At 52.8% G+C, this 27,259-nt stretch overlaps 1 protein-coding gene across 13 annotated transcripts in view; it reads left to right on the forward strand.

Annotated features, from left to right (window-relative positions):
* The first annotated feature begins 2,868 nt into the window (after nt 1-2,868).
* The window catches only part of GIT2 (GIT ArfGAP 2), a 51,124-nt gene continuing 26,733 nt past the window's right edge, over nt 2,869-27,259 (forward strand). For 5 of the 13 annotated variants that reach the window (XM_060192569.1, XM_060192573.1, XM_060192572.1 and 2 more), the window contains exons 1-10: nt 2,869-3,167; nt 5,110-5,149; nt 7,882-8,015; nt 11,432-11,544; nt 12,033-12,138; nt 14,297-14,383; nt 14,471-14,601; nt 16,381-16,475; nt 24,681-24,726; nt 26,603-26,654. In XM_060192569.1, the coding sequence (XP_060048552.1) occupies nt 2,907-3,167; nt 5,110-5,149; nt 7,882-8,015; nt 11,432-11,544; nt 12,033-12,138; nt 14,297-14,383; nt 14,471-14,601; nt 16,381-16,475; nt 24,681-24,726; nt 26,603-26,654 (1,065 nt within the window). In that variant the 5' untranslated portion in view covers nt 2,869-2,906. Of the gene's footprint in view, nt 3,168-5,109; nt 5,150-5,221; nt 5,514-7,881; nt 8,016-11,431; nt 11,545-12,032; nt 12,139-14,296; nt 14,384-14,470; nt 14,602-16,380; nt 16,476-24,680; nt 24,727-26,602; nt 26,655-27,259 lie in introns of those variants that run through there. The other 8 variants (XM_007525238.3, XM_007525240.3, XM_060192571.1 and 5 more) reach the window with 6 other exon arrangements.

A 27,259-nucleotide genomic window follows, 5' to 3' on the forward strand; every position in this document is an offset into this window, starting at 1 on the left:
TCCAGACATGGTCAAAAAAACCCTCTGAAGGGGAGTTAGGCGGTGGGTGGTGCAGCAGGTTTAGGTGCAAGGACCCATGTAAGGATCCCGGTTCGAGCCGCCGGCTCCCCACCTGCAGGGGAGTCGCTTCCCAGGCGGTGAAGCAGGTCTGCAGGTGTCTGTCTTTCTCTCCCCCTGTCTTCCCCTCCTCTCTCCATGTCTCTGTCTTATCCAACAACGACAACATCAATAACAACAATAACTACAATGGCAATAAAAAACAAGGGCAACAAAAGGGAAAATAAATAAATAAAATTTTTTAAAAAATTTAAAAATTAAAAAAAAAAAATCCCTTTGGGGAAGCAGGGAGCCACTTCGATAATTTTGCTTCTACCTGCACTCTGAACCAAGTTATAGTTCAATGTTGTCAGCAGTAACATGGGTGGCTTAGCGCACATCTGGGCCACTTACTTACTTATTTACTCATTCGACTAACTATTTAAATGCTAACCTCTTGGCTGGAAAGATCACTTAATAAGACCCAGGCCTGACTGCAGACCGCAAACATATAGTTCATTAATTGGGATTCGACTTAATACACTTCACCTCCTTGATTCAATGAAGAACCAAGCCAACTTACAGACTCCAAGCTCAACAGTCTGAGCTGGCTGCCCATACAGCTGTTCGCAGCTAGACCACAGAACTGCGCAGAGTTCGAAGGCATCTAACTTCACATGCCTGCAACAACAGCTGTTCAGGACTCCTGGCCTAATCCATTCTCCACACGTGTTGAGTCTAGAAGGTCTGTGAGTCCGCTAACCAAAGCAAGATGCAAGGGTATTAGGATGGCACCCATACCAGGCTTCAGAATATGTGGAAATCCTGTGGTTCTCCCCACACTACACTTAACAGAAACAGGGAAGTGGACTAGAGACCAGTGCTGCCAAGAACTCCCGCAGGACTCTCTCTGTTTCAGAAGGCTTGTGAGACCTCATCTCCTTTTCCATAGTTACTGAACAGCTCTCCAACCTCACCAGTCTGAGAACTCCACAGTGGCAGGCGCCATATCTCTTCCTCTCAACAAATCACCTCAAATCCAGACAGTGCCTGAGAGGATGGGGATCAGAGTGGTTTTGCTGCACAGTTAAACATAATCTTTAGTCATTGCCATTATTACTATTTGTTACTTTCTTAGTCAACTGTGAAATAAAATAGTTTGTAAGGATCCCAGTTCGAGCTTCTGGCTCCCCACCTGCAGAGGAGTCGCTTCACAGGCGGTGAAGCAGGTCTGCAGGTGTCTGTCTTTCTCTCCCCCTCTCTGTCTTCCCCTCCTCTCTCCATTTCTCTCCGATAACATCAATAACCACCACAACAATAATAGCTACAACAATAAAACAACAAGGGCAACAAAAGGGAATAAATAAATATTTTTATTTTTTATTTTATTTTTTGCCTCCAGGGTTATCGCTGGGGCTCTGTGCCTGCACTAAGAATCCACTGCTCCTGGAGGCCATTTTTCTCATTTTGTTGCTGTCATTGTTGTTGGATAGGACAGAGAGAAATGGACAGAGGAGGGGGAGACAGAGAGGGGGAGAGAAAGACAGACACCTGCAAACCTACTTCACTGCTTGTGAGGCGACCCCACCCCCCCAGGGGCTCAAACCGGGATACTTATGCCGGTCCTTGCGCTTCACGCCACGTGCGCTTAACCTGCTGCACTACCGCCTGGCCCCCAAATAAATATGTTTTAAAAAATAAAAATGAAAAAATAAAATAGTCTGTACACGCATAACATTTCCACATAACAATACAACCCCCGCTAGGTCCTCCTCCATCATCATCATCATCCCACACCCCAGCGTCTTTGACTTTGGTGCAATACACCAACTCCAGGCCAAGTTCTGCCTAGAGTTATCCCTTATGGTCTTGTGTTTCAACTTCTGTCTGTGAGTTAGATCATCCCATATTCATCCTTCTCTTTCTGGCTGACCTCACTTAACACATTTTTCCGCTCCATCCAAGATGAAACATTGCCATTCTGATCACACCTTTTCTCCTCAACACATGGATTAATCTCATTTCATTGGATCCAACACAAACCACCTTGTAAATTAGCCTACATAGTCTTGTCCGCCAAAAACAAAACAAACAAACAAACAAACAAAAACCAAGTTGGAATTAGAAAAATAACAGCAATACCAAAAATAATAGGTTCTACTGGTACTGAGTGGCAACTGTGGGGCAGGCACAGCACATTTTTCTGCAAAGCTATCCCTTTCATCCTGAGCCAGATGGTAAGTATTTAGCTCTGTAGGTCACATCTGAGTTCTGCTGAATATTCTTCTTCCTCTTTTCTTTCTTCTTTACAACCATTTAAGACTGTAAAAGTGACTTTTAGGTTTGAGGTCCTAAAAATGCAAATTGTGGGCTAGAGGCAGATCCCATACTATCTTCTTTCTTTTCATTTAAGACTAAGATTGCAGCCTTAAAAAAAAAAAAAAAATTAAAAAATTCTTTTACTTATTTTCCTGTAGATTTTCTGCAATCAGAAACTTAGCATTTTTTTAAAAAAATTTTACTTATTTTCCTGTAGATCTTCTGCAGTCAGAAATTAGTTCCACCCGGCCAGCCCTTTTCTGTGTTCTTTGCTGTCTGCGGTCACTCCGGTATCTGGAAGGAAGCAGGGGAGGCACACAACATCACTGGGGCTCCATCAGTATATATCAAACAAATGAATGAACCAAGTCACGCCATGGATGGACTACTACTGATGGCCTCCTGAAGGCTGTGGGTGCAGAGTTCTGGCTACTAGATGTGGAATCACCCTCCTGGCATTAACTAGTGAGTAGAGCCCTTCCAGCCAGAGAGACTCAGGCAGAGGGACAGGACGCAGGAGATGCTGGGACCCGGAGCTGCCCTCACTCAAGATGGCGACAAGGCAGCGTGCCCTTTCCGGTCATGTGACTCGCCCGTCTCCCCGGGGCGCCTGCCCGCGCATGCGTGCTGGGCCGGGGCAGAGCGGAGGGGAGGTGCGGCCGCCAGCGCTGCGGCGGGGACCCGTTAGAGCGGAAGCGCCGCCGCCGCCGCTTTGGCCGACCCGGGTCGTCTGCTTCCCGGCCGGTGGGAGGCGGGAGCCATGTCGAAGCGGCTCCGGAGCAGCGAGGTGTGCGCCGATTGCAGCGGGCCGGGTGAGTGGCCGTCCGGGCCCGTCCTGCGAGGGACCCCGGGGCCGCCCCCTCCGGTGGGCCCTGCAGCTTCCGGGGGTCCCCGCGCCCGCCTGTCCCCGAGCCGCCGCCCTGCCGCCGCCTTCCGTCGGTCCCGCCGCGTCCTGGGCTGCGGGGGGGGGGGCTGCGCTGCGGGGTCCCCCAGCCGCTCTTAGGGATCTCCCAGCCACCTCGGGTGCCCCCAGCCTCCTTTTAAGGGTCCCCAGTCCCCTCCAGGACCCCCAGCCTCCTTTGAGAGCCCCTCAGCCCCCTATGGGTCCCCCAGCCTCCCCGGGTCCCCCCAGCCTCCCCCCGGGTCCCCCAGCCTCCCCCCGGGTCCCCCCAGCCTCCCCCCGGGTCCCCCCAGCCTCCCCCCGGGTCCCCCCAGCCTCCCCCCGGGTCCCCCAGCCTCCCCCCGGGTCCCCCCAGCCTCCCCCCGGGTCCCCCAGCCTCCTCCCGGGTCCCCCAGCCTCCCCCCGGGTCCCCCCAGCCTCCCCCCGGGTCCCCCAGCTTCCTCCCCCCGGGTCCCCCCAGCCTCCCCGGGACCCCCAGCCTCCCCCCGGGTCCCCCCAGCCTCCCCCCGGGTCCCCCAGCCTCCCCCCGGGTCCCCCCAGCCTCCCCCCGGGTCCCCCAGCCTCCCCCCGGGTCCCCCAGCCTCCCCCCGGGTCCCCCCAGCCTCCCCCCGGGTCCCCCAGCCTCCCCCCGGGTCCCCCCAGCTTCCTTCCCCCCGGGTCCCCCCAGCCTCCCCCGGGACTCCCAGTCCCTTCCAGGACCCCCAGCTTCCTTTGAGGGTCCCTCAGCCCCCTACGGGGTACTCCAGCCTCCCCCGGGACCCCAAGTCTCTCCCAGGTCCCCCCAGCACCCTGCGGGTCCCCCCCCAGTCTCTTCCTGGGTCTCCCCAGTCCCCTCCGGGTCCCTCCAGCCTCCCCCCGGGACCCCTAGCCTTCTCTGAGGGTCCCTCAGCCCCCTACAGGGTCCTCTAGTTTCTCCCGGGACCTTGCAGCCCCTTTTGAGGGTCCCCCCAACCCCCCCAGCTCCTCCAGCTTCCCCCCGGGGTGCCCCCAGCCTCCCCCGAGGAGGGGCTCGGGAAGTGCCAGCCAGGCAGGTGCCCCGGGACCCCCGGAGCCTGCAGGTGTCACCCCTCCTCCCCACACCCCCAGGGGCAGACCCCAGCCCGAGTGGGGGGACTGCAGACACCATTTGTACTGGGGGGGGTCACAGCAGCCTGGGTCCCAGCTACATGGGGGGCAGCTGACGGGGGATCCACCAGGGGTCAGGGGGCCGGCAGGGTGTCCACCCAGGGTGTGTGGGGTGGGGGTGGGGGGCATAGCACTCCGGTTTGGGTTGGAAGCTGCAAGTTGCATCTGTAACTGGGGCGGTAATTACAGCCCGCATACCAGACGCCGGGCATGGGCATCCGGGCAGCTGGGGCACGGGGTCCTGGGGGCTTCTGGAGGGGCCTTGGAGTGACCTGGGGGTCCTGAAGGGGGCAGGACCACCCCACCCAGGTGGCACCTTCAGACTTGCAGAGTTGCCCCTGCGGCTGGGACCCAGTTGACAGGTGGGTCCCTGGGCCACCTCCCAGCCCCCGTGTATCTGCTGGGACCTGGACGTGGTTCCAAGGTAGGATGGCTCCCTTGGCACCCGGCACCCATCCTCATGAAGTCAGCGCACAGCCTCTTTGCAACTGTCCCCAGTCATGTGGAGTCGCGAGTCGCACTGGGATAAGTCAGGCTGGTTCCTGGCCTGGGGAGCATGTGCGTGTGTGTGCGTGTATGCATGTGTGTTTGCATGTGCTCGCGCGCATGCCGGTTGCCTTTGCAGATGAGAGCCGGCCGCAGGAGCTTAGGACGACAGACTCCAGACTCCATCTTGTTCTCGGAAAATGTCACTTATCCCACTTCCTTCTTTTCTTGCCCGTCTTCAGCTGAACTCTCTGTGCTGTGCGTGGCCCACAGGCGTCCACGGTGAGACTTCCTCTGTGAAGGTGCCGTCCTGCTTCTGGGGGTGCAGGAAAGGGGCTCCCCCCCATCCCCCCGCCGCCCTGAACCCTGTGCCGTCCTCCTGCATCGCAGATGCCTTCTCCCTCCCATCGTATGGGGTTTGTCGTCTCTCGGGCCTGCTCTGCAGAGACCTGAGTCACTTCCTTCCTGTTTTGAGCATAATTAGGCTGCCCTGAAGTGTGCTGTGGGCTGGCAGCTAGGAGCCCGCAGCTTTTTCTGCCAAGTGTGTGCGTTACCTTTAGAAGCGGGGACTTTGCCATTCTGAGGTGTGGGTGAGACCGTCTTCCCGGAAGGCAGGCGTGTCCTGAACTCTTTCACGCGCACGGAGGTAAAGGTCTCTCCTTTGTGATCTGCTCAGACCGTGGGCCCCGGCTGTCCGCCTTTGAATTTGCTTTCGCTCTTGCCCTGTCGTTAACACCCTGATGCTCTGTGACTGGATTCTGGCCCGCAGTGCCCTGGAGACAGCCGGCCAGGAGCCTGGCTGTGGGTGCCTTGTCCCCGTGTAACTTCCTCCAGGATCCCCGAGTCTGTGAGCGGCCACCATCTCACCTCGCTCTGCAAGTCCTGGCTGTGACCCTCCACCTACTTCCAGGCCAGCCATGGGGGTCCCTTATCTTGATGTGTCCAGCCTGTGCTTTTTATTTATTTGTTCTGCTTCACTGTATGAGGGAAGAACAATTCACGTGACAGCGAGGAGGGGAGACAAGCAGCATCGCTGGGGCACGTGGCGCCGGGGAAGAAACCCGAGGCTCCAGGCCCGCAGCTCCGGCTCTGCCGTTGAGCCGCTGACCTGGCTTCAGGCCCTTGCGCGCTTCTTGAATCGATTTGTTTCTGATTTATTTCGGAGTAAGCATGTGTCGTGATCACATGTTAGTAAATACTTCACTTTTCCAGTGAGTACACAGATTTCCACCCCACCCCCCACCCCACCCCCCTTTAAGGATTTATTTATGCGGCCTGGGAGGTGACACAGTGGAAAGGAGGTGATATCCCAGCTTCTAGGCTTTTGTCCCTTTACGGCGTATGCTGGAGTGCAGTTCTCTCTCTGTCTCTCACCCTTCTCTTCCTCTTTCTGTCATTAATAAATGCGTAAGTCTTTGAACAAATATTTTATTTGCTAGTGAGAGAGAGAGCTAGAGCACTGTGGCACACGTGGCGCTGGAGGCTGTACTCAGGATCTCATGCTTGGGAATCCAGGACATTATCCACGGGACCGCCTCTCAGTCCCCCCTTGTTGTTTTGATTTTTAAGGAGTTCATTTATTTTTACCAGGGTCCTGTTCAGCTCTGGTGTATGGTGATGCTGGGGATTGACCATGGAACCTTAGAGCCCCCGCATACAAGCCTTTGGCATAGCCATATGCTGTCTCCCCAGCCCCTGTTGATTATTTTTCCACCAAAGCCCTGCTCAGCTCTGGCTTGTGTGGTGGTGCTGGGGCTTGAATCTGGAACCTCGGAGCCTCAGGCTTGAAAGTCTTTTGCAGAACCATTGTGCTACCTCTCCCTGGCCCTCCACTGTGTTTTTCGGGCTGCGGGGGGGAGGGGGGGGGAGGGGGGCAGGGGCAGAGCCGGGGTTCAAGCTCTGGGCGGCTTGTCGCCAGAGCCAACCCTCTTAACCACCACACTCTGACTCCCAAGAATGTGCCTTTGATTGGAATCCCATAACTTTTCATTATATGGTTGGAAAGGATCTGCATAGACAGTTAGCAAATGGGAAAGACGGTGTGCGTGCATTTCAGATGGTTGTGGAATTGAAGCAGGCTAAAGTTGAACCCTTGGACCAGGCGGCCTGAGTGGCACCTATTGTCACCGGCTTGTGAGTCTGATGAAACGTGGAAAGCCTTTCCTTGGGTCTCGTTAGCGCTGTCTGAGTGCGAATTCAGCTTATGGCTTCCCAAGGGGAAGCATTTCTTATTTCAAAGGCTGATGAAGCTCCATGTGGGTTCACAGGAACAAATGTTGTACGAACGTGCGTGCACACATACACACACACACACACACACACTGGTGCACACACACGTGAGCACGCACGCGCACGCACACGCACACGCACACGCACACGCACATGCACAGACCACTCATTTTAATTTTACATCTTCGCCTCTGAAGCCACCATGATTACAACTCCTCTCCTTCCAGATCAGTAGCAAGATTGGGCCAAGTGGTTTATTTAAAGTGACTCATGACTGTCGGTGTGTTTGCAGGCTGGGTCTCCGCATGCGTCTGAATGACTGTAACAACCTGGAGGTTTTATGAGGCTTCTGACTCTGGAGGTGACCCTCCGAGAACCCTTCACTGTCCCAGTTATGTTATCTTGCCACTTGTGACCATGGCTTTGAAATGATTCTTCAGGTGTTTGTTTGTTTGTTTGTTTTTACCAGAGCTTTGCTCAGCTCTGGCGTGTGGTGGCGGTGCAGAGAGGACTGAACCCGGGACTTCGGAGCCTCGGGCATGAGGGTCTCTGCAAACCATACGCCGGCTCCCCAGGCCCGTCATCCCTTAACTGGCCTCTCGTGCAAAGGCTGCTAGGTCGCAGGAGGACCACACCTGCGGCCCGAGCCTGTCGGGGGCTTCAGCCGGGCACGGTGGGCTCGCCGTGGCAGCCGGCAGAGCAGCGGGGGCCTCCCAGCTTCCCTCCCCCGGCCCCCCGACCCCCCGGCCCCCCGACCCCGCGTCACACGTCCTCCTCCTCTGCAGATCCTTCCTGGGCGTCGGTGAACAGGGGCACGTTCATCTGCGATGAGTGCTGCGGGGTCCACCGGAGCCTGGGGCGCCACATCTCGCAGGTGCGGCACCTCAGACACACGCCGTGGCCGCCGACCCTGCTGCAGGTAAAGGGCTCGGGGCTCCTGCAGCCGCCCGCAGCAGTGGCGACCCTGGCAGAGGGGAGGTGCTGTGCCCGGCACTGCGACACAGCCACTGAGTCCCCCTCTGAGGGAGGGGTCTTCCTCCCAGCAGGAAGCCCACCTCCAGAGCCCAGCCAGAGACAGACAGTCACCCAGTGTTCTCCAGGGTCTTCACTGCTGACTTTCTTTTTTCTTTGTCTTCTTTTCCTCTTTCTTTCTTTCTTTCTTTCTTTCTTTCTGTCTGTCTGTCTGTCTGTCTGTCTGTCTTTTTTTGCCTCCAGTTTTATTGCCGGGGCTCGGTGCCTGCACTATGAATCCACTGCTCCTGGAGGCCATTTTTTCCATTTTTGTTGCCCTTGTTAGGACGGAGAGAAATGGAGAAGGGGGAGAGAAAGACAGACACCCGCAGACCTGCTTCACTGTCTGTGAAGCAACTGCCCTGCAGGTGGGGAGCCAGGGGCTCGAACCTGGGATCCTTATGCCGGTCCTTGCGCTTTGCGCCACGTGCGCTTAATCTGCTGCGCTACAGCCTGACCCCCTTCTTTTTTTTTTTAAGATACATTGTTTTTTATTGGATAGAGACAGAAATTGAAAGGAGGGAAAGATAGGCGGGAGAAAGACAGAGAGACACCTGCAGCCCTGCTTCACCACTTGTGAAGCTTTTCCCCTGTAGGTGGGGAGCGGGGGCTTGAACCCGGGTCCTTGCTCTCTGTAATGTGTGCGCTTAACCAGGTGCGCCACTGCCTGGCCCCACTGCTGTTGACTTTGTAGAATGTTTTTGAACCAGTCCATCTTTTTCGAGTGCCTTGATGAATGTTTCTGCACGCTACCGCCTCAGAATTGCCGTTCACGCCCCTGACCACCAGCTGAAGCTTCGAGAATGTTTTTCTTTCCTCCTTTGATGAGACCCGGGGCTGGGACACCTCTGAGCCTCCTGAAACAACTGATTTCAGCTTCTCAAAGGTCTTGCCACTAGAGACCACACTCGGTTAACGCGTGCTGACTGAACACCTAGCACTCACTGAATGTTAAGTAGAAGCTGTTTTGTCTGGGGGCCCAGCGTGCTGTCACCTGCACTTCCATTTTGGGGTACACTTTTATTTATTTATTTATTTATTTATTTATTTATAAGAAAGATAGGAAAGAGAGAGAGAGAGAAAGAAGGAACCAGACATCACTCTGGTCCATGTGCTGCTGGGGATTGAACTCAGGACCTCATGCTTGAGAGTCCAGTGTTTTATCCACTGCACCACCTCCCGGACCACTGGGCTCCACTTTCTTCTGGCTCTGTCGGAGGTCCGGGTGAGGCATGTGTTTTGCCTGCATTTGTCCTGAGTACGTGCTCCGCTAAGTCTGTGGCAGCTAGTAAGCCCCGGATGAGCGAACCTGGGGAAACTGAGGGGCCAGACCCGTGGGCTTGGAGCCCTGGGGGGAGACTCTTCTCCACTAGCGTCAGAAACAGATTTAACACTGGGAAATAGATCTTGTTTGTAAATGTTGGTTCCGAAGTTTCTAACAGTTTACTGTCCCGTGAAAGTGAGTGACAGCTGTTCAGACTGCTCCGATCCCAGGTTGTGTCATAGAACCAGGCCCTGAGACTTTGCGAGGTTTAAATGTCAGCTTAGGGACCAGATGACGCACCCAGGAGAGCGCACACTTGACGGTGAGGACCCAGGTTCAAGCCCCCTGCACCACATGGGAGCACCCACCCCGGAGGAGGCTTCATGGACCGTGGAGCAGCGCTGTGCTGTCTCCTCTCCCTCTGTCTCTACCCAGAATTAAAAGGAAAAAATATTTATGACCTTTTTTAGTGCTTATCTTTTTCAATTTTATTTTAACTTGATAGGACAGATATAAATTGGGAGAGAGAGGGAAAGAGAGAGAGAGACATCTACAGACCTGCTTCACTTCTCCCCTGAGGTGGGGTCTGGGGGCTCGCTCAGCAGGGTGTGCCACTGCCCTGGGGCCCAGGGCTGGTTTTTTTTTTGCCTCCAGGGTTATCGCTGGGGCTCGGTGCCTGCACTACAAATCCACTGCTGGAGGCCATTTTTTCCCATTTTGTTGCCCTTGTTATTATTGCTGTTATTGTTTTCAGAGAGGACAGAGAGAAATGGCGAGAGGAGGGGAAGACAGAGAAGGGAGAGAAAGACAGACACCTGCAGACCTGCTTCACCGCCTGTGAAGCGACTCCCCTGCAGGTGGGGAACCGGGGGCTCAAACCGGGATCCCTATGCTGGTCCTTGGGCTTTGTGCCACCTTCAGTTAACCCGCTGCGCTACCACCTGCCTCCCCTGTCTTATATCGAACAAACACAAATAGGCGGTGAAGCAGGTCTGCAGGTGTCTGTCTTTCTCTCTCCCTCTCTGTCTTCCCCTCCTCTCTCCATTTCTCTCTGTCCTATCCAACAACAACAGCAGCAATAACAACAACAACAACAGCAAAAAAAAAAAAAAAAAAAAACAAGGGCAACAAAAGGGAAAATAAATATTAAAAAATTTATTAAAGAACCAGACAAATGAGAAGAGAAGCAAACAGACAGAAATGGCTGCCAGGAGAGGCCGAGTGTGCAGGGAGTGAGCCTCACCAGTAAGACGGGCGGCAAAAAGGAAGGGAGTGGCCGGGCGGGCAGGTGGCAGCACGGTGGGTGAAGCGCAGGGAGCCACACAAGGATCCTGGTTCGTGCCCCCGGCTCCCCACCTCGGGGGGAGGGGAGGAGTCACTTCACACAGGCAGTGAAGCAGGTCCGCAGGTGTCTTTCTCTCCCCTCCTCTGTTTCTCCCTGTCCTACCCAACAACAGCAACAATAACAATGCACAATGGCCTCCAGGAGCGGTGGATTCATAGTGCAGGCACCCAGCCCCAGCGATAACCCTGGAGGGGGAAAAAAACAAAAAACGGAAACAATCTCGGAACTAGTGTAAGAATATGACCAAACCATTTGGGGCTTGAGTTATCTTACTGGTTAAACTCGAATCTTAACTTTATTTTATTATTATTTTTTTAGCTATGTTTAATTTACTTTAATGAGAGAAATACACAGAGAGAGAGAGACTAGAGCACTGCTCAGCTCTGGCTGATGGTGGTGCTGGGGCTTGAACCTGGGACTTGATAGCCTCGGGTGTAAAAGGCTTTTTGCAGAACCATTATGCTATCTCCCCAGCCCCTGAAGTTGAATCTTACATGCAGGGTCCTCTTTTCCACTTTGTTGTTCTCTTGTAAAGATTTGTTTGTCACTGTGAGAGAGGGCCGGAACCCCACGCAGGACTTCCCACTGCAGTTACTGCCCCTTTCTCCTGTGAGTCACAGGGTAACTAACGGAGTCCGTCACTGCGAGCCCAGCTGTGTCCTGCTGTCCATCTGTGGAAAGCACTCACCATGTGGCTTTTGCTGTGTGCTCGCAGATGGTGGAAACGTTGTACAACAACGGCGCTAACTCGATCTGGGAGCACTCGCTGCTGGACCCCGCGTCGCTCATGAGCGGGAGGCGGAAAGCCAACCCACAGGATAAAGTGCAGTGAGTGCCGCGTGGGGCCGCTGGTTTCTCTGCAGCGCACGGGACACCCCTCCCCGTGCGCCGGGCGCCTTGCTGCGGGGCTGCTGTGACCAAGCTCCTTTGGGTGCTTTGGCCCAGCCCGAGTCAGTAAGTGTCTCCAGTGTGAAGCTCGGGGTTGGACGCAGAGATACCATCAGAGCTAGGCGTAGACACTTGAACAAGAAGCAGTCGGACCAGAAATCTGAGTTCTGGGTCGCCTCCTCGCCAGACGGCCTGTCCCCCCTGAGCAGCCAACAGGCGGCCGGCGCCGAGAGCGGCTCTGGCTTGCAGGTCCTGGGTGGCCCGGCCGCTGCAGTGACTGGCAGACACGCTCAGGCGCATTCCCCTGCGGGTCGTTTTCTTCTGGGGCGGGGGGCATGGGTCCTTGCTCACCTGCAGTCTGAAAATCGGGGGGCGGGGGGCCACAGCTGCAGGCGCACTCACCGTTGTCCTCTTTGTCCCCGAACCAGCCCCAACAAGGCAGAGTTCATCCGAGCCAAGTACCAGATGCTGGCCTTCGTGCACCGCTTGCCCTGCCGGGATGACGACACCGTGACGGCCAGAGACCTCAGTAAGGTGGGCCGCCCTCTCACAGTCCCTCACCGCGCTGAGGGTGACACTGTGTGCCGCTTCAAAGGAGCAACATCCAGCAAGCCAGAGACTCACTCTGTCCACTAACAGCTTCTGCCTTCTTCGCAGTTGGTGCCACCTTTAATCTTAAGTCCGACAGCAGCCATTCGTGGAGGTGGATTGCAAGGACAAAGAAGAAAAGGGAGTTTCTAGAAAACTGTTCTCCAGATGAGGTTTTGAAAAACTTGTTGTTGTTGTTGTTGTTAGCTCTGTTAACCAGGGCGCTGCCCAAGTCTGGCTTGTGGTGGTACTGGGGATTGAACCTGGAACCTCTTGAGTGTCAGGCATCAAAATCGTATTTCGGTGTCCAGGCGCTAGCGCTGTGGGTTAAGCGCATATGGCACGAAGCGCAAGGATCCTGGTTCGAGCCCCGTCTCTCCACCTGCAGGGGGGGTCGCTTCACGGGCGGTCAAGCAGGTCTGCAGGTGTCTATCTTTCTCTCCCCCTGTCATCCCCTCCTCTCTGAATTTCTCTGTCCTGTCCAGCAACAATGACAACAGCAATAACAACAACAAAGCCAACAAAAATGGGGGTGAAAAATGGCCTCCAGGAGCAGTGGATTCATAGTGCAGGCACCGAGCCCCAGCAATAACCCTGGAGGCAAAAAAAAAAAAATCATTTTGCACAACCATATGGTATCTCCCCAGCCCTAGATACGGTTCTGTCAGGTTTTGTTTATTTAAATAGAAGTGGAAACCATTGCAGGGTTTATTTCTAGCCGGGACTAGAAAGTGTATGAGGCTTCAGGTCTGGGTTGCGTGTTGAGGAGGATTCTGGGAATCGGGCGTGACTCCAGCGCTAGTCGGCTGGATGCTTATTCTCCTTGTAAGATGAGCCGACAGCTGTCTGTCTGTCTGTCTGTCTGTCTGTCTGTGGGCCTCTGCGTGTGCGGAGTCTCCGTGAGGAAGCAGCATCTTTCTCTGCAAAGCATGGCTCTTAACCATTGTTCATACAGGAGATGGAGACTCTGGATTCTGAGGTGTGGTTTTTTTTTTTCATTTTATTTATTTATTAATGAGAAAGATAGGAGGAGAGAGAGAGAGAGAGAGAAAGAACCAGAGAGAGAGAGAGAGAGAGAAAGAAAGAACCAGACATCTTTCTGGTACATGTGCTGCCGGGGATCGAACTCAGGACCTCATGCTTGAGAGTCCAATAATGCTTTCTCCACTGCGCCACCTCCCAGACCACTGGATTCTGTATTTTAAAATTTTGTACAAGTGTGTTTGTGACAATGAAGTAATTCCATTCATCAGCGGGGCTTGGTATGTGTTACCTGGATCTATAGAAATACATACATACATACATACATATATATATGTGATCTTTTTTTTGCCACCAAGGTGATATATCACTGGGCGTCAGTGTTAGCATGTTCCTATTGGCCATTCTCTCCCCTTCTTCCCCCCTCTGTGTTTTTGATAGAAGTAAGAGATGGAGATGGCAAGAGAGACCCGCAGCACTGCTCCATAGCTCGGGGGTTTCCACTCCCCCACAGGCGGCAGCCAGGGACCTGAACCCAGGTCTGTACACGGGGTGAAGTGTGCGCTCGCCCAGGCGGGCCACCACCCAGCCCCTGAAAGCTTTGGTCTCTTTCTTTTTATTGTGGTCGGAGAGAGAGCATCCTGATTCTGCAAACAGCTGTCCTGCCCAGGCTCAGGCCCCAGCGCCAGTATAAGCCAGAGCTGAGCAGGGCCCTGGTAAATCAGACAGACAGACAGACAGATCAGACAGACAGACTGTGGTCGTAGGCGTCCGAGTCGGTCTCCACTCCTGTGCTAGGCTCACTGCGTTTCGGACATTCGGGGCTAAACCCAAACCGGCCCCGGCTGTCTGTAAAGTGCTTTTCTGTGGCGGAGACTCTGACCGAGCATGCCTGCTAGAGACAGACGCCCCATGGCGGTGTGGGAGCCGCAGCACAGTCTGCTGCGCAGGTGTGCAGGTGTGCGGCCGTGCAGGTGCGCGGCCGTGCAGGTGCGCAGCCGTGTAGGTGCGCAGGTGTGCAGCCAGAGCCCTGGCAGCCAGACCGGCTCACCCGAGACCCCTGCTGGCGCTCCTCTCCTGCCCTTTGCCGTGCGGGACACTCACTCTGCTTTGCGTGTTGCAGCAGCTGCACTCGAGCGTGCGGACAGGCAACCTGGAGACCTGCTTGCGGCTGCTGTCCCTGGGCGCCCAGGCCAACTTCTTCCACCCGGTAAGGAGGCGGCGCCGGGTGGGAGGCTCTCAGTGACGGTGACGGTGACGGTGACGCCGACGCCTCCCTCCTCCCTCCTGGGCCCAGGAGAAGGGCAACACGCCGCTGCACGTCGCCTCCAGAGCCGGCCAGACCTTGCAGGCGGAGCTGCTGGCTGTGTACGGGGCCGACCCGGCCACGCAGGACGCCCGCGGGGAGACGCCTGTGGACTGTGCGAGGTGAGCGGGGAGCCAGCACGGGACGTGCGTGCGTGGTGACATGCGTGCGTGGTGAGGGGCTCGCCTGTGCTCGCTCCTGAGCCCTGGAGCACTGCCGTCTGGCGCGTGCCGAGAGAGACAGACTGAAGGCTTACTTTGTGTTCTGTTCTTTTTTATTTTCTTTTTTTATTTTCTCTCTTTCTTGGATAGAGACTGCCAGAAATCAAGAGGGAAGGGGGAGAGAGAGAGAGAGAGAGAGACACCTGCAGCCCTGTTTCACCACTCGCAGTGCTCACCTCATTCAGGCGGGGACTGGGGTCTCGAACCTGGGTCCTTACACATGGCAACATGTGCACTCAACCAGGTGCGCCACCACCCGGCCCCCACTTACCTTTTTTTTTTTTTTTTTTTAATATTTATTTACTCCCTTTTGTTGCCCCTGTTGTTTTTTATTGTTGTAGTTATTGTTGTCGGTGTTGGCTAGGACAGAGAGAAATGGAGAGAGAAAGGGAAGACAGAGAGGGGGAGAGAAAGACAGACACCTGCAGACCTGCTTCACCACCTGTGAAGCCACTCCCCTGCAGGTGGGGAGCCGGGGGCTCGAACCGGGATCCTTACTAGCTTTGCGCCACGTGCGCTTAACCCATAGCACTACCGCCCGACCCCCTAACCATTACTTTCATTATTTACACCACCGTTATCATTGAGGCTCGGTGCCAGCACCTCATTCACAACCTCCGGCAGCCACTTGCTCCCTGCCCCCCTTTCTTTTGTTGATGAAGACAGAAATGGAGAAGGGAGGGAGAGATGAAGGAGAATGAGAGACATCTGCTTCACCACTTGTGAAACTTCCCCCCTGCAGATGGGGGCCAGGGACTTGAACCCAGGGCCTAGCTCGTGCTGGTGGTGTGCGCTCTCTCTGCCTAGTGCATCACTGCCTCGGCTTCTAGTCTTTCACAGGCCCTGATGGCACAGTGGTATCTGAGCTGCTGGGTTCTCTGAAAAGTCACAGCGTATTTTTTCTGTTTATCTATGCAAAAATGCATCAGGAGTTTTCTGACAACCCCATAGAGAGTCCAGATGGGATCAAGAATTGAAGGACCCGCTCCTCATAGTTCTAATCCTTACACTTACTTCTTGGGCTTAAGAGAAGGAAAGACGGGAAAGGAAGGAAGGAAGGAAGGAAGGAAGGATGGATGGATGGATGGATGGATGGATGGAGAGCTAATCTGTATGGGTAGGTAGGAAGTGAAAAAGGATTGCAGAACGTTAACTGTAGGTTGTAAGTAATGGTCAGCCGCTGTGTGAATCAGAAACCCTGAGGTGGCTGCTAGGCCTCTCTGGAGCCTGGAGTAGCCACGGAAGGGAGGGTCCGCAGATACATCCCGTGCAGGTTTTCAGGGCACCCTGATCCAGTTTGGGGAGCGGCCACCCCAGACCGTGGATGGCTTTTTACCTCCCCGCCTGTTTGACGAGGTCATCCGCCATCCCGCTCACGCTCACGCAGCCCCGAATTTCCTGTGAAGTATCGTTTTAACTAGTGAGAGGAAGGCTGGTTCAGAGCGGGAAGGCAGTTCATATCGGGCGGTGGCGCGGCAGGTGGAGCGCACAGGGTGCAGAGCCCGAGGACGGATGGACGGACGGACGGACGGCAGACGGGGACCAGAGTAGACGCTGGCTTTCCACCTCACACGGAACAGTCCGTTATTGCAGAAGGCTGGTTCTGATCCACGGCCCGAGCGTCTCGGGAGGGAGACGTCAGTGCGCTCGAGCGAGCGGCGCTTTGTCTCCTCTTGCCAGGCAAGGAGGGCACCACGGGCTGGCAGAGCGCCTGGTGGAAATCCAGTACGAGCTGACGGACAGACTCGCCTTCTACCTGTGCGGCAGGAAGCCAGGTGAGTGAAAGACCCGCGGCCTCTGGGCCGACGGGGCAGGACACGACGTGCCCTCCTCTGCTGTCGCATCGCCAAAGAAAGCCCCCCCCCCCTCTCGGCTTGACCTCGCGACTGCCATGTTTCCATCAGAGAGCTGGTCACATCTCCTGGAGTGTTGACTTGGCAGAACTTTAATTTATCTCTAGACTGTTTCTTTTGCTTCCTTTTTTCATTTTTCCTACCAGAGTGCTTGCTTGCTGAGGGCTCGGTGCTTGCACAACAAATCCACGGCTCCCAGTGGCTTCTTCTTTTTTTTTTTTTTCCTCTTTTCTTTTTACTTAACTGGACAGAGAGAAGTTGAAAGGGGAGAGGGGATATAGAGAAAGAAAATGCTGCCCTGCTTGACTGCGTGAGAAGCTTTCCCCCTGCAGGTGGGGACCGGGAGCTTGAGCCCAGGTCTTTACGCACAGTGGTGCGTGCACCCTACCAGGTGTGCCACCGCCCGGCCCCTAGACTGTTTCAAGAATCCACTGAATTGGGGGTCGGGTGGTAGTGCAGCGGGTTAAGCACATGTGGCACGAAGGGCAAGGACCAGCATAAGGATCCCAGTTCGAGCCCCCGGTTCCCTACCTGTAGGGGAGTCGCTTCACAGGTGGTGAAGCAGGTCTGCAGGTGTCTATCTTTCTCTCCTCCTCTCTGTCTTCCCCTCCTCTCTCCATTTCTCTCTGTCCTATCCAACAACAACAACAATAATAGTAACAACAACACTGATAAACAACCAGGGCAACAAAGTGGGAAAAATGGCCTCCAGGAGCAGTGGATTCATAGTGCAGTCAGGGAGCCCCAGCAATAACCCTGGAGGCAAAAAAAAAAAAATCCACTGAATTAAAATCTTTTTTTTTTTTTTTTTTACCTCCAGGATTATTGCTGGGGCTTGGTGCCTGCACTACAAATCCACTGCTCCTGGAGGCCATTGTTTTCCCTTTTGTTGCCCTTATTGTTTATCATTGTTGTTACTATTATTATTGTCATCATTGTTAGATAAGACAGAGAGAAATGGAGAGAGGAGGGGAAGACAGAGGGAAAGACAGACACCTGCAGACCTGCTTCACCGCCTGTGAAGCGACTCCCCTGCAGGTGGGGAGCCGGGGGCTCAAACCAGGATCCTTAACACCGGTTGTTGCGCTTTGCTCCATGTGCGCTTAACCCGCTGTACTACCGCCCGGCCCCCTGAATTAAAATCTTAACGGCTCTTGTGTATAATGAGACTTGGAGTAGCTTTCACAGTTGTCGGAGAAATCCAACAAGTAAAGAGTCGGAAACAGCCCGGAAATGAGTGGCGCCTCTCGAGCTTCCTTGCCGGTGCTGTAGATCTGGGCTGGCATAAGGATCCTGGTTCGAGCCCCTAGCTCCCCACCTGCAGGGGAGCCTGTGGGCCAGGCTCTCACTCGCTCATGTCTTTGTATGGTCGTACTGAAAGACAGCTGCGACGGCCCCTCGACACACCCACTAGCTGCTTTCTCATTGTAGTCGCTGAGCTGAGCGGGTTGAAGTGTTACTGTGTGGCCCCAGCCGCCTGCACTTTACTGCCTGGCTCTTTGCAGAAGCTGTGAGGCTGTCTTGACATAGAACAGACACACTCCTCAAGCCAGTGGCTTTCCAGCCTGGCTGGACAGCACACGCCCCCCCCCCCCCCCCCCGCTCTGGTGAGGTGGACTAGCACACCCCACCCCAGGTCTCCACTGAACACTAGAGACCCGAGACCAAATGCACAGAGCTCCATTTGTGAAAACTCAGTGCGTGCTGGGAGAGGAGCTTGGAAGCACCACCACCCTAGTGGCTGGTGAGTGTCCTGTTGGTGCCTGAGATGGTGGAAGCTGGACTTGGACTGGGAGCTGCTTGCCCCAGGGGCAGGAAAGCAGCGGGAGTCCTAGAAGATAGAGTAGGGGCCCCCCTGGAGCTCGTCCTCCTCCGTTCTCGAGCGACCCTAGCCCACGGTAGTGGCCACACAGGCTCCTGAATTTCAGACCAAGAACATACTCTTTTTTGCTTTATTTTATTTATCTAAGATTTATGTATTTGTTAATAAGAGAGAACCAGAGCATAACACTGCCATGTGTGGTGCTGGGGGTCGAACTCAGAACCTCGTGCTTTGGGAGTCGGACGGTAGCGAAGTGGGTTAAGCGCAGGTGGCACAGCGTAAGGACCGGCATAAGGACCCCGGTTCGAGCCCCCGGCTCCCCACCTGCAGGGGAGTCGCTTCACAGGCGGTGAAGCAGGTCTGCAGGTGTCTGTCTTTCTCTCCCCCTTTGTCTTCCCCTCCTCTCTCCATTTCTCTCTGTCCTATCCAACAACGAAGACAACAACAACAACAATAATAACTACAACAATAAAAAACAACAAGGGCAACAAAAGGGAGTAAATAAATATTAAAGCAATTAAAAAAAAAAAAAGAATGCACGGCTTTGTCCGCTTTGCCACTCTCTTGACCCAAAGAGGGTGATCCTGGTGACTTTTGCTTTTCTCTGTCTGTCACTTACCCTAGCTTTGTCAGCCGTCTGCTAAAACAACCAAGTGAACATACTCTAAAGTTTGTGAGGTAGACTCTAGCGTCTCATAAATACAATGTCATTCAGAATGTCAAGGACACCACCCATACTGACTTGACATAACAACCAGGAAAGCCCCAAGGGCTCGGGAGGGGAAGGCAGTCAACAGACCCCAGTGCCAGATCACCTGGAGGCTGGACTTGTCAAAGATGGCAAGACAACTAGTAAGAAAGTGCATATAAGCATTCTTGAAACAAATAGGAAATATGTGGCCTCAGAGAAGCGAGACATACAGAAAATAGCCAAGCTTGGTGTGCGTTAGCTAAAAGTAAGAGACTCAGACGGGCTTAGTAGCAACGTGGGATGACGAAGAGTGGTAGCTGAAAATAGATGACTAAAAAAATCGCCCAGTTTGAATAACAAAGTAAAAAAAAAAAAAAGGACAGGGAAAAACTGAAGAACCCTAGAAGCTTATAGAGCAAGATGACAAGGTCAGCCGTTTGCATCTTCAGACTCTCAGAAGGATTATGCAGAAGGCATGAAGACATGTTGGCTAAGAAGTCAGCATTTGGAGAAAGGCGTAAACATACAGACTCCACAAGTTCAGTGAATTCCACATGAGATAAGCTGCAATCCTCACTCACACACATCAGAATCAAACTGCTGAAAACGAAAGATGAAGAGAACATCTTGAAACAGCAGAGGGTGTGTGCGTGTGTGTGAAAACATGACGCGCCTTGATGTTAGAGACACACGCCGCACCGAGGGTTCCTCGGATCTCTGGATTTCTCGCCAGAAACCACAGAGATGAAAGGAAGTAGAACGTATGTTTTAAATGTTGAAAGAAAGAAAGAAAAAAATAACCCAGACATCAGTTTCCAGCAAAAATAACGCTCAGGGCGGAGGGTCAAGGAGAGGCCTTCTCAGGTAGAGAGAGAGTTGCTCAAAGAGAAGGTCCTAGGGAAAGTGCTTCAGGTGCAGATAATGTGACACAGGGTCAAAAGGAATAAAAGTGATTGTATATAAACACAGTGATGAGCTCTGTGTATGGGGGGGGCTGGGGTGGCTATTTGCTTACTTAGGAGAAGGAGGAAGAAGGGAGGAGAGAGAGAAGCAGAGCATCACGTCACTCTGGCATATGCAGTACTAGGGCCCAATCTCCAGGTCTCATGCTTGAGGTTTCCAGTGCGAGGCTCTGCACCACCTCCTGGGCCACGAGATTTCCCTTTCCCCCTTTTGTTCTTTGTGATCTATCAATCTCTGACAGTTGACAGCAGGAGATTTAACATCGTCTGCTGAGGTCTCCAGGATGTGTGTGTCACAGTGATACATTAGACAGCTACAGGTCAAACGGGAGGAGTATCGAGAGGTAAAGATAAGGTCTCTGCTTTTTTTTTTTTTTGAATTATTTATTTTCCCTTTTGTTGCCCTTTTTTTTTGTAGTAGTAGTTATTGTTGTTGCTACACTACAACCTGACTCCCTGGTCTCTGCTTTCTTAAAATGGTCTTCTGTGGGAGTTGGGTGGTGGTGCAGCGGGTTAAGCGCACATGGTGCAAAGCACAAGGACCAGAATAAGGATCCCAGTTCAAGCCCCCGGCTCCCCACCTGCAGGGGAGTCACTTCACAGGCGGTGAAGCAGGTCTGCAGGTGTCTGTCTTTCCATTTCTCTCTGTCCTATCTAAAAACAACATCAACAACAACAATAACAACAATAAAAGAAAAATGATAAGGGCAACATAAGGGAAAATAAATAAATATAAAAAATTTTAATAATAAAAAAATGGTCGTCTGTAACAGAGTCAAGTATGTGATTTGTAATCCTTAACGCGAACTAGAAAACAGAGTGGGCGTTGGGTGGTGACACACCTCACTGAGTGCACCAGGTTCAAGGGCTGCAGATGTCTCTCTGTCTCTCCGGTCCTCTCAATTTCTGATTGTCGCTATCAATTATATAAAAATAATAAAACACTAAAAGAAAACAGACCATATAAAAATAGATGATCAGGAGTTGGGCTGTAGTGCAGCGGGTTAAGCGCACATGGCACAAAGCGCAGCGAATGGCTCAAGGAACCCGGTTTGAGCCCCCCGCTCCCCACCTGCAGGGGAGTCACTTCACAAGCGATGAGGCAAGTCTGCAGGTGTCTGTCTTTCTCTCCCCCTCTCTGTCTTCCCCTCCTCTCTGCATCTCTCTCTGTCCTATCCAACAATGACGACATCAATAACAACAATAATAATTACAACAATATAAAAAGGGCAACAAAGAGAATAAGTATTTTTTAATTTTTTAATATTTATTTTTTATTCCCTTTTGTTGTCCTTGTTGTTTTATTATTGTAGTTCTTAATGTTGTTGATGTCGTTGTTGGATAGGACAGAAAGAAATGGAGAGAGGAGGGGAAGACGGGGAGAGAAAGACAGACACCTGCAGACTTGCTTCACCACCTGTGAAGCGACTCCCCTGCAGGTGGGGAGCAGGGATCTCGAACCGGGGTCCTTATGCCGGTCCTTGCGCTTCATGCCACCTGCGCTTAACCCACTGCTCTACCGCCCGACTCTCATAAGTAAATATTTTTTTAAAAATTGTTTTAATGTTAAACTAGGAATTTATAGGACTTCCGTTTTTTTTTTAAGAAAGAACTTCCTTAATCTGATAAATAGTATCTTTAGAGAACCCACAGCTAACATCATCTTTAGTGACGAAAGGTTGATTGCTTTTCATAGAGATCAAAAACAAAGCCCCCTGCTCCCCCACCTGCAGGGGTGAAGCAGTGCTGCAAGTGTCTCTCTCTCTCCCTGTCTATCTCCCCCACGCCTCTCATTTCTTTATCTCTACCCAATAAATAAATAAAACATTAAGGGGAAAAAATCCCAAAGAATCTCCAGTCAAGTTACTAGAACTAATAGGTGAGTCTGACAGGCTTGCAGAGAACAAGATGACCAAGCAAAGATGAGTCTTCTAAAAAAAAAAAAAAAAAACTTTTAATAAATTATTTCTTTTGAATAGAGACAAACGGGAGACAGAGATACTGGCAGCATTACTTCACTGTCTGTGAGGCTCCCCCCTTACAGGTTGGAGGACTCGGGGCTTGAACCAGGGCCATTGTGCATTGTACCATGTGCGTCTTAACCAGACGCGCCACGGCCCAAACCCAGACCAATCTTTTCTAGGACACCATTATCAGATGGAAACTGGAGCGGTATCGGTAACTCTCAATTAATCCCAAGGTATAAACCTAGTAAGATACTTGTCTGTTCTTCATAGTGACCGCCAGACAATGCCGATAGCAGATACCCAGGAAGACTGCGTGAGTGAAGTGATTCACTGTGTGTGTGGATTAGAAAGCTCGACAGTCAGTTCTGCACAATTTAATTATGGCAAACTTAGTACAGCTCAGGGATTTTTTTTCTTTCCTTTTTATTTTGGTAGACATACATGCTGGCTCTAAAATTTGCATGGAAGAGCCAAGGAACTAGGATAGTCAAGATAATGTTACAAAAAAATAACAAGAGGAGAGAGGACTCACACCACCCAGATTTCAAGTCTTCACAGTTGGAAGAAGTGAAATTCACAGTTGTTTTCAGAAAGTTGGCACAGGTGTCTCATCCCCTCCCCTCCCCCCTTCAGTGTTTCTCTGTCTCTATTTAAAAGAAGAAAAGGAGAGATGGAGGGGGAAAAGACCACCAGAATAATGGATTTGTTCTACAGGCACTGAACCCCAGAGATAAATAACCCTGGTGGCAATAAAAATTAGTAATGATAAATGGTTTTTAAAAAATAATTATTTATTCCCTTTTGTTGCCCTTGTTGTCTTGTAGTTGTTGTTGATGATGTCATTGTTAATGGGTAGGACGGAAAGAAGTGGAGAGAGGAGGAGAAGACAGAGGGGGAGAGACAGACAGACACCTGCAGGCCTGCTTCACCACTTGTGAAGTGACTTCCCTGCAGGTGGGGGACCCGGGGGGCTTGAATCAGGATCCTTAGGCTGATCCTTGCACTTTGCGCCACCTGCGCTTAACCCGCTGCGCTACCGCCCGACTCCCTTTTTTTCTTTTTCTTGCCTCCAGGGTTATCCTGGGACTCGGTGCCTGCACTACGAATCCACTGCTCCTGGAGGCCACTTTCCCCCTTTTGTTGCCCTTGTTGTTGTTATTGCTGCCGTTGCTGCTGCTATTGGACAGGACAGAGAGACATGGAGAGAGGAGGGGAAGACAGAGACGGGGAGGGAAAGACAGACACCTGCAGACCTGCTTCACCGCCTGGGAAGCGACTCCCCTGCAGGTGGGGAGCCGGGATCCTTACGCCGGTCCTTGCGCTTTGCGCCTCGTGCGCTTAACCAGCTGCGCCACCGCCCAACTCCCCCTTTTTAAAATATTTATTCCCTTTTGTTGCCCTTGTTTTTTTCATTGTTGTTGTTATTGATGTCGTTATTGTTGGATAGGACAGAGAAATGGAGAGAGGAGGGGAAGACAGAGACGGGGAGGGAAAGACAGACACCTGCAGACCTGCTTCACCGCCTGTGAAGCGACTCCCCTGCAGGTGGGGAGCTGGGGTCTTGAACCGGCATCCTTACGCCGGTCCTTTGCACCACGTGCGCTTAACCTGCGCTACCGCCCGACTCCCAGGTTTTCAAGTCTAGTAAAAAAATACAGCCGGGGGAATTAGGTGGTAGCGTAGTGCAACGGGTTAAGCGCAGGTGGCGCCAAGCGCAAGGACCGGCTTTAGTGAAGCAAGTCTGTAGGTGTCTGTCTTTCTCTTCCCCTCTCTTGTCTTCCCCATCTCTTTCCAGTTCTCTCTGTCCTATCCAACAGTGACGACAACAGTAATATCTACAACAATAAAACAATAAGGGCAACAAAAGAGAATAAATATTTATAAAAAAAATACAGCTGGGTGGTTGCACACCAGGTTAAACACACGGTACAAAGTGTAAGGGCCCAAGAAAGCATCCCAGTTCGAGCTCTCAGCTCCCCACCTGCAGGGGGGTCATTTCACAAGTGGTGAAGCAGGTCTGCAGGTGTCTCTCTTTTCTCTCCCCCTCTTTGTCTTCCCCTCTTCTCTCAATTTCTCTCCTGTTCAAAAAAATCTAAATAATGGTCACAGGGTTAGTGGATTTGTAATGTGGGCACCGAGCCCCAGCTATAACCCTGGAGGTGGCAGTTGCAGCTGTCACATCTTGCCAACTGGCGTAGCAAGTGATCAAGCTGCCCGGTCGTCTCCTAGCAAGTTAGATCACCAGCTGTCTTCCCGAGAGAGGAGCAGTGACTTCAGATTCCCACAGAAGCCCGCGTGCCGTGGCCTTACTCCCCGTCACACTGCGGAGCGGCCCTGCCAGGTCTGAGGCAGGCAGTCTTGCATTGATTTTCGTTGATCGGAAGAGGAAGACGGAGACCCCCCCACCATCCCACCGGGACTGCTGCTCTGAGCCAGTCCAGCTCCCCAAGTGCGGCGTCACTCAAGCTGGGGGTGCGGGAGGCCGAAGGGTCCATCAGCGAGAGTGGGCAGCGCCTTTCCGCTCGGCCACGCGGGGTCTGTGCCGCAGAGACGCCATCCCCCCGCTGCTGCTGCTCACCGGGTCTCTGGGTGACTCCCACCCCTCCGATCGCTTCCCCCGTAGACTTCTTACCTGCGTCCTACTGTATGTGCACCCACAAAACTTTGACTTCGTTTCTGTTGCAGATCACAAGAACGGACAGCACTTTCTAATACCTCAGATGGCAGACAGGTAAGACCGCCCGCCGCCTCTCCCCTTCTGCCTGCCGCTGCCATTCGTTTCTGTGCGCGTGTGGTGTGTGAGTGTATTCTACTCTTGTGTTTCACCAAGCCCATACATTTTTCTCTTCTACGGCTGTGCAATTTGGAAATGAGACGGCTGTAAGTCAACCGCCATCTAAGACCGAAGTTTGACAGAGCATGACTTTTATTAACAGGGAAATGGAGTCGGTGACCATGTCACAGTTTCAGGCAGCTGTGAATGAATGACAGGGCTCAGCAATTCATGGTGGTTATGAGCCAGATCGTAAATGTCTTGGGCTTGATAGGTCGTCCACCCTGCCCTGACTGCTTGGTTCTGTGCGTGGTGACGTGGGCGCTCAGTCGGGTGCGCCGCCGCCCGGCCCTCTCAGTTCTGCAGCTGAAGGCGTCCGTGCACAGCCCGTCAACGAAGGGTGTGCCCACCCGTTTTGTTTCCGGATGCTGAAGTTTGAATTCCATGTTTTTTTCCACACGTATGAAGTAGTCTTCCTGCCTTTTTTTTTTTAATTTAAAAATTTTTTTCATATTTATTTATTTTCCCTTTTGTTGCCCTTGTTTTTCATTGTTGTAGTTATTATTGTTATCAATGTCGTCATTGTTGGATAGGACAGAGAGAAACGGAGAGAGGAGGGGAAGCCAGAGAGGGAGAGAGAAAGACAGACACCTGCAGACCTGCTTCACCGCCTATGAAGCGACTCCCCTGCAGGTGGGGAGCCGGGGGCTCGAACCGGGATCCTTACGCCGGTCCTTGCGCTTTGCACCATGTGTGCCTAACACGCTGCGCCACCGCCCGACTCCCCTGCCTTTATTTTTGTTTCTCCCCAACCACTTAGAAATGTGAAAACCGCTCTTCCCTTGTGGTCTGAATACAGAGTGAGCTGCAGTCTGTCGACCCCGGGTCTGGAGGGCCAGGTGGGCTCCTGGCTGCAGCAGTGAGCCGTCAGCCCTCGCAGTGTCGTGGCCGTCTGTGAAGTGGCCGTCTGCCCCTCCACAGCCCGCCCGCTTTCTGTTTTATGTTCCCCTCTCCATCCCCGGGGGCGGGGACTGCTCAGCTCTGGCTTCCAGTGGTGCTGGGGATTGAACCTGGTATCTTTGGTATCAGGCATGAAGGCTCTTAGCATAACCATCGTGCTCCACTTTTTAGTTTATTTATTTTTTTTGTATTTATTTATTTTCCCTTTTGTTTTTCCTTGTTGTTGTAGTTATTGTTGTTGTTGTTGGATAGGACAGAGAGAAATGGAGAGAGGAGGGGAAGACAGAGAGGGGGAGAGAAAGACAGACACCTGCAGACCTGCTTCACCGCCTGTGAAGCGACTCCCCTGCAGGTGGAGAGCCGGGGTTCGAACCGGGATCCTTACCCCAGTCCTTGTGCTTTTGCCACCTGCGCTTAACCCGCTGCACTACCGCCCGACTCCCTTTTTTTTTTTTTTTGTAATACTTCAAAAATAGGACTTCTAACAGAAGGGCTTGGAGACTAACTTGGCAGTAGATTGGGATTGGATTTTCCAAGGCCTTAGCATAAGTTTACAATATTAAAGCTTCAGAGTCTTGGCTTCATACCCACTGTGTGTCAGATTCCCCATACCCACCAGCTAGCTGCCTGTAGTGTTTGTTTTAGCATGGATAGCTGACTGTTAAATTTTTTTTTCCTTTATGCTGTTACATGCTTATGGTGTTTCTAGAAGGAATTATTTTTGCCCTGTTGTTGCGCTCAGTTCTGCTTTGGGCTGTAGAATTATTTCTCGTGTTCATGAACTGTAATGACTGTCTTGATCCCTTGACTATCTCAAGTCTCTGTAGACCTCGCAAAAAATAATTTTGTTCATTCATTTTGTACATTTTCTTAGCAGCCTGGATTTGTCTGAATTGGCAAAAGCCGCTAAGAAGAAACTCCAGTCTGTGAGTATCTGTGTTTGCTAGTGAACTACAGTGTGGGGTCAGATAGCTTCGTCCTGTTCTCTGAGACGGGGTTGGGTCGGGAGCAGACCAGTGTGTGCGGCCACAGGGCTTGAAGTGCTGTTGGGTTCGGTGTGTCCCGCCCCTTGGCTCTGCTTCCCCCTTCAGTAAGGCGAAGAGTGTGCCTGGGACATGGGAGGCGACCCCTCCTTGTCAGAGGCCCCCGGCTCCTCTCGGTGTGAATGGGTGCGAGGGCTTTGCCCACGTGTTGCTTCTGACGCTGGCGAGTGAGAAAGGCCAGCCAGTGCTGGAGCCGTGAGTACCGCAGAGTCCCCGGTTGCCGCTGGTGCAGCCACCATTGTGACCCTCTTGCCCGTCCCAGGCCATGCGCCTGCCTTAAATGCCATTACGAGTTGGCCATCCTGCCCGCGGCATGCGCTCAGAGCTGGCCCGCTTCTCCGGCCTCACCCTCCTGTAATCTGCCTCCTTTCCTCTGCCCGTACTGGCCTCGGTCAGGGTGCTGGGAACTCTGCTTCTCCAGGAGCGAGTCCTCCGGTGCCCTGGCCGTGTAACCACCAGCTCGCACTCCCCAGCTTTGCTGCTCGCTC

Source organism: Erinaceus europaeus, chromosome 6, assembly GCF_950295315.1.
Source record: "Erinaceus europaeus chromosome 6, mEriEur2.1, whole genome shotgun sequence".
Classification (NCBI taxonomy): domain Eukaryota; kingdom Metazoa; phylum Chordata; class Mammalia; order Eulipotyphla; family Erinaceidae; genus Erinaceus; species Erinaceus europaeus.